This window comes from Berghia stephanieae, chromosome 6 (assembly GCF_034508935.2).
Source record: "Berghia stephanieae isolate SIO BIC M18660-M18661 chromosome 6, UCSD_Bste_1.3, whole genome shotgun sequence".
In the NCBI taxonomy this organism is placed as follows: domain Eukaryota; kingdom Metazoa; phylum Mollusca; class Gastropoda; order Nudibranchia; family Aeolidiidae; genus Berghia; species Berghia stephanieae.
The window spans coordinates 124,885-131,691 of record NC_088365.1 but is presented as its reverse complement, the minus strand read 5'-3'; the positions used below and the strand labels follow the sequence as shown (position 1 = coordinate 131,691).

General features: G+C 35.4%; 1 protein-coding gene across 7 annotated transcripts; it reads left to right on the top strand.

Annotated features, from left to right (window-relative positions):
• Positions 1-1,127: 1,127 nt before the first annotated feature.
• Positions 1,128-6,157, top strand: LOC144975933 (uncharacterized). 7 transcript variants are annotated; one of them, XM_078920136.1, is made up of 2 exons: positions 1,128-1,148; positions 4,466-6,157. In XM_078920136.1, the coding sequence occupies exon 2, from the start codon at positions 4,553-4,555 to the stop codon at positions 5,624-5,626; it is 1,074 nt and encodes a 357-aa protein (XP_078776262.1). In that variant the 5' UTR covers positions 1,128-1,148; positions 4,466-4,552; the 3' UTR covers positions 5,627-6,157. The 7 variants fall into 7 exon arrangements, with proteins under 7 accessions (XP_078776262.1, XP_078776263.1, XP_078776260.1 ...); XM_078920137.1 differs by lacking the exon at positions 1,128-1,148 and adding an exon at positions 1,712-1,730; XM_078920134.1 differs by lacking the exon at positions 1,128-1,148 and adding an exon at positions 1,898-1,946.
• Positions 6,158-6,807: the final 650 nt, after the last annotated feature.

The following is a 6,807-nucleotide window of genomic DNA, read 5'->3' as shown; positions in this document are numbered from 1 at the left end:
CCAAAATATGTTTAAAATTCTTTTTTTTTCGTTTATAATCATGCACTCGTGAATAAATTTTATTATAACCACAATATTGGTAACCAGTTGCAGTCTCACTTAATCGTCTTTTTTCTTGTGTTCATTTTTTTCTCCTTTTTTCTTTTTTTCTGTTTTTTTCTTCTTTTTTTTCCTCAATTTTGTTTTCTTTTAAAACTTCCAATACAGGGTGTATAATTTTGATACAGGGGAAATCTTTGCCTCTTATTCATTTTGGAGCATTTTGAATAATCCGTCTTGTTGAATTTATGACCCTGGTTCAAAGATGTGACTTTGTATTCTAGGAAATAATTGGCATAAAATGAATAAACTCTAGCTGGTCCAAGGCACATAGCCAAAGTGACCTCAGTTGACGGTGCTTTTATTTTTTGTTGACACTCCCACTATTAGGAGTAATTTTCATGATGCTGTGACCATGTACAAAAAAAAATAATACACATGGAACGGTATTTGTGATCTGTCGCCGTCCAATAGCAATTTCATATGTCTAAAATTAAACTAATCTATGTTCAGAAGTATAAAACTTGGACAAAATCTCTTGAACAGTTCTTCCATATGTGAAATTGGGTGAGTATAACTCCTGGCAATTTTGTTAATGTCGCAAATACTGGCATTTCCACACCATGTTGTAATACAAAATGTAATAACGGTCTCCAAAACAGATCAATAAAAAGGGTGCATAAAGTTTTGTCTATGTCAATTTCTGAAAGTTTCCGAATAAAATACATTCTTTCGGTCAATTTAGTGATGACGGCATCGGTTTGTATATGCACTGCAATTTATTGTCAATTAAAATACCCAAATATCTGTAAACCGAAACTTGCTTTACAGCTCGAATGTTAATTTTGAGGAAACTGATGGAATTTGTGTTCTTTCTCAAATCAAAAATCATATCTTTGGATTTTCCTACATTTAATTTCAGGGAGTTATCTTCACACCAACCAACAAATCTGTAGATCTAAGACGTGTCATCATATTTAAATATTAACCCTTGAAGAGCAGTGTCATCAATAGATTTCAAAATTGGGACCAAGTCACTTGTACAGTCATTTGTGTAAACCGTTAAGAGGCGAGGGGAGAGAACACGTCCTTCAGGGGCTCACGTATTAGTAATTATTTTATTAGATTTTTTTTCCATTAATTTCTACAAATTGTGCTCTCCCTAAAAGAAAGTCTAAAATCCAGGAACTCAAATGGGGATTTATATTTAAACATTTCAGCTTTTCAACAAGTAAATGGGGCCGAATCGTGTTAAATGCCGAAGAAAAATCAATAAATAAAATTCTTCAATATGCCTTTGGATGATCTAAATGACTGTAGATATTATTCAACAAAAAGGTTATTCAACAAATAATTTATATCGGAAAATGTCACATGATATTGATGTGTTACAGTATTTAATGTACTATTCAATGGAATAAAATAATGATGGTTTTCAACACCGCTGGCAATTTGAAAAATAAATACGATTTCTCAATGTGTAAATCATATTTCAATTTTATTGATTAAATTATTGAAAATTGTTCGTAGCAAATTTGAGTGTCAAAACATGATCATGGTTTATTTAAGTTGGTAAAAAGAAATACACTGGAGGGTTGATATTTAACGATTTATGTACATTACTCTGCCAAGCTCCATATTTTTAATGGTTAAATTTTACTTCTATAGCAACAACATGCAGACATCACAAAGTATTTATTGAGCAATTTGGCCAATACTCAAATTGCCTGGTGGCACTTTTCTAATCGCTTGATTGTTATCCAATAAACCATGCAATCATGTCTTTGTATCTTCTGGCTGAAAAGAGTATCAAAATAGCATAACTATTTTGCTTAGCCTTTTTTCCGTATCACTTTAACAGAAAATATTTAAGAATAAGATAAATTAGATCTTCTTTTTCCTTTAATGTAAATACAAGTAACAATTTAGCAGAGTTTGACACGATTTTGAGTCATAACAGAGTGATCATTTTGGCGACATCCACTAAACGCGCTTTCCAAAGGGTTCCTAGCGACGTGTACATATAGCCAGGTCTGACATCCGAACACACTTATGGGCCTGGTTTAACATTGTTGTAATAGACAAAATTTTGAGTCATTATTTTTTAAAGATTTCCATTACAATAATGAGCCCATAAGGAATTGGGTTACCAGACCTGCAAATAAGTGTACGTATGTTCCTAGCAAACAGCAACACCTAAAAAATTGGACTAAACATGATGCCTTTCAGGCAATAATATTGCATTTTTTCCGATAGAGACATAGAAAACGATGTTAACTCTCTCGAGTTCACCCTCATTGAAAATCTAACAAATTTGTTCGATTTTCCATGGATATGAACTCGAGAGAGTTAATGGACAGGTACTCATTTTACACCTAAGTAGGGCGAGAGAAGTAAAGAAACTTTTTCCAAAAGACCCAAACTTGCGTCGCTCAGAACGGGTCTGAACCAGAGATCTAAAAGTTCGAAGGCGAGTGTCATTCTATATGCAAAACTTCACAATGATTCGTTCAATTCTATGACTTGACGGAGGAATGATGTCCTTTCTATCCCTTTGTCACCCAGGGGGGGGGGGACTGGGGGGGGGGGGGTTGTCTTCTTGAAACTCTGGGTAGAGTTCCTGATCCCCATAGTGGGTAGGGAGGTCACTTACTATACTGTGTCTTTTATATCCCTATATCAGTTTTCAAATTTGCTCTCTGTCATGAAACTCTTAAAAACAAACAACAAGCAAATTGATTACTATGTCTTTACTAGTAAAGTAGATATTGAAAAGTCAAATGTATAGTAATAGTTTTTTATCGTTGTAAATAATCTCTCTGTTATGTATTGTTATATTTGTTTTGAATGCACAATGTAAGAATTTGAATGTGTTCCTCTCCTTCGGGCCCTGTGCTTGTCTCTGGATAAGATTTTGAGGTGATCTCAAAATAACTACATTAATGGAATGCTGTGAGAATCTTCATTTTTTCACTCTTTTAACGAATTCCCCTTTGTCTTACTTTTTCTTTGGTGCTTTCATTGTAATTCTATAATTTTTTTTTCTCTATCCCATTTTCTTCCTTTTTACTGGCGCTGAAATGACATAATTGTGGGGCAATCGCCACGAAACCCTTAAAATCGAACAACAAGCAAATTAATTACTATGTCTGGGTACAGGAGATATTGAAACGTATATGTTAGGTCTAACTCATGAAATGATATTAAACGTAATGTTCTCTTCATGAGGTTGGAGACTTCGTCTTATCGAAACCGGGAGAGATGTTTCCAGCCTCGCGTTCTATCAATAAAAGACATGAGATTGCAACCGACATACTAAGGTCCAGAAGCTGGATGGGTTTTTTACCTCCCATAGTGGACAGGGAGGCACTTACTGTGTATTCTCTACTGTAACCCTCTATCTGTTTACCAACTTGCTTTTTCTTGGAGTGAGATTACTTGGTTTTGTCCTTTCCTTGGACGGGTAACTTGGCTAAGAGGGAAACAGGCTAATGTATAGTAATAGTTTTGAGAGAAATTGTATCGTTTTAAATCATCTCTCTGAAAGGTAAATTTAAGTCTTACTCATTAAATGATATTTAACTTATTGTAAACCTCAAAACTGGGAGAGAAGTTGACAGGCGTGTGTACTATCAATATAAGACATTGGTTGGGGGTGGCAGCCCACCGATTGAGGTCCAGAGACTGCCTGAACACAGCACAACCTACTAATTATGATTGGTGTCGGAGAGTCAAAGTCGCGGTCTTACGTCAAACAAGCCGGACAACCATAAAATACCCCCCCTCTCTCTCTCTCTCTCTCTCTCTCTCTCTTTCTTTCTCTCTCTCTCTCCCTCTCTTTCTCTCTCTCTCTATTTCTCTCTCTCTCTCTCTCTCTCTCTCTCTCTCTCTCTCTCTCTCTCTCTCTCTCTCTCTCCTCAAGAAAACAAACGCGGCAAATTTCTCGATAGGCAATGTATTCATCATTTTATATATGATGAACAATTTGCTGCATCCATAAAAACCAATTCGTCTCTCACGCCAGACTCTACTCCCCCCACCAAACTCTTCAACGAATTGTGTCGAGTAACACAGATAATGAAACTTTCAAACTTTCAGGTAGTACAATTCATACGTTCAGATCGAAGGTCCTGGGTTCGAGTCTCACTTCGAGCGGCGCATCGTCGAGTCCTTGAAAAAGTCTCTTTACTCGCATTCTCTCATCTAGTGTAGGTGTAACATTAGTACCTGGCCGTTAACAACGTTGTCTATGTCGGAAAAAAAAAATATCAATAATGTCGCCTTTAAAGTACAAATGTCTGGTCCTATATGTTCAATTTGTTGATGTTCGGGATTCATTGTAAAGTTCTTTGAGAACGGTTAGTGGATATTGCGCAATATAAAAGCTCAAAGTTTCAAACATGTTAACGATTTTTTTTCAATACAGAACGGTCTCTACAAACAAAACTTTAATACTGTGATTTTTTCTTGTTATTAATTATAAAGACTAGAAACTAGATTTTAATTAATAAAAATGGAGTGTAACATAACTGTGAAAGACTGTAGTGAAAATAAAGTACCGCCTCTTATCAGTGACGAGCTTTTCTTCTATTTCCGTATTGTTAATTGGTCTATTTTAATTGGTGTCATCAACATATTTGGCGTCCTAAGCAACGCTATCAACATGGTTGTTATTTACAAAATGGGCTTTGCCGAAAAAAACTCAATAAACTTGAGCCTGTTTGCTCTGACCATTTCTGATTTTGGATCCTGCGTCACATCTCTGTCGATGTCAGTTCTCAGGAATCCTTTGGTTAGACAATTAAATTTGTCTTTCGAAACGGACGAAATTTCATATCTTCTCCTTGCATGGCCTCATGTTGCTTTTACAAAAATCACAACATTTATCACGGCTTTTATCACTTTTGAGCGATGTCTTTGTGTGTGGATGCCTATAAAGATAAGAACTATCATCACAAGAAAACGGATTTTAATTTACCTTATAGCGTGCTACATCTTGAACTTTGCTTTCATGGTTCCAATATTCTATTCCTACAGACTTGGGATTAAGTTTTATCCCAGGTATAACAAATCAATGCTCGGACTTGTTTTCATAGATGATGGAAAAGAAATTGAAACCATCGTTGTCCCAACGATACATATTTTTCCACCCATGTCGGCTTTTATTTTCATCATTATATCAACTGCTTTACTTGTGGCAAAACTTAAAGAGAAATCAGAGTGGCGGATGAAGTCGACTTACCAAGGACACAATAACGAAGAGAAAAGTTCCAAAACTATTCAATCAAGTGATAACGTAGATGGTAACGATAAAAATGTGACGAGCAAGGATCAGAAAGTTTCTAAGATGGTTGTCATGATATCAGTCTTATTTATTGTCTGTTTCTTGCCCACAGTTGGATTGCAAGTGATCATGTGGTTGGACAGAAGGGTGTCACTCCATGGAGCGTACTGGAACCTCAATAAAGTATTGGCTTCGTTTACATTCCTAACGGAGTCGGTGAATGCTACTGTGAATATTTTGATTTACTACAAAAATAGTTCAAATTATAAAGCTGTGTTTGATTGTATTTTCAGGACGTGTTAGATATCACTCGCCCGGTGTGTATCGAGAATAAACAAATAAGAAACAAAAACAAAAGAAAACGATAGTAATGTTACAATACTAAACGTAATTTCAGGTCCATACCTTTATTGTGTTTGTTCCCGAAAGTGATGTTGTGTCTGCGTAAACCAGATGTTGAAAAAGAAATTTAAATTTTAAATTTTAAACATTTGAAATCGCCGTTTAAACTAAGAAGGAAACTGTCTTCTATTCCGCCTCTTCATACAAAGCATGAGATTTGATGAAGCTTCTTACTTTATTTTGGCTATATTTCCGTACTCTGGGAAAACACATTTAAAAAGTTGGCCAGGATTTCGCCGAAGTCCCGGGTTTGAAAGTTTTTGCCAAGATGAAAGTCATTTAAATCGATAGATATTTGAAGGACGAGTTTTCTGACCAAATTTTAAAATATGTGTTTTTCCAGAGTGCTGCAGTGTAGGGAAGGGCAGGGAAAATTTGACATCCCTACATAACTTTGAATATGTTAGATAAAATTAATATTTATGCTAAAAATTGTTTTAAAAACGTTTGTGATTAGTTTTGTTTCACATATGTTATTCTGTAGGCATATGTTATTCTTTTGGTTCTTCAACAAGTTTAAACAAAGATAGAAGCAACTTTCGCTTTCCTTTTCATTACAATAAACCTGATTTTCAACTTGGTTAAAAGTATTAAACGCAATTGACAAAATACAATATCATATTTTGATGGGCGAAAGACCAAAAGATTCCTTTGATATATCATCGAGTATGTCACTAATTAAAATAACTGACTCGAAATGTAAATGGTAGCAATGAGTATTTCTTGACAGCCTCATAGTTTCATGTAGGCGGAGTTTTTGCCCGTTCCTGTTATGTTATCATTGGGACACTACCACGTGATTAAAAATGTCGAAGCCCATGTCACTTGCCCTGCAAAATTATAATCGTCCTCGGTAAATTGTTTAAAATATAAAAGGGTCACATTTTACAATGAAATATAGCTTTATGCGACTTTGAGGTCCATGGCATCTGCTCTTGGATTGACAGAAAAGGTATTTGTTTTTCAAGAACATTAGAAACAAATCTATTTTTGGAGGGGGAGGGAGGGGGGCTATAAAACTCGCTTTCGAACATTTAGGCTCATGGTTTGAGTCCCGCTCTGAGTGGATCAAAGTTTGCTTC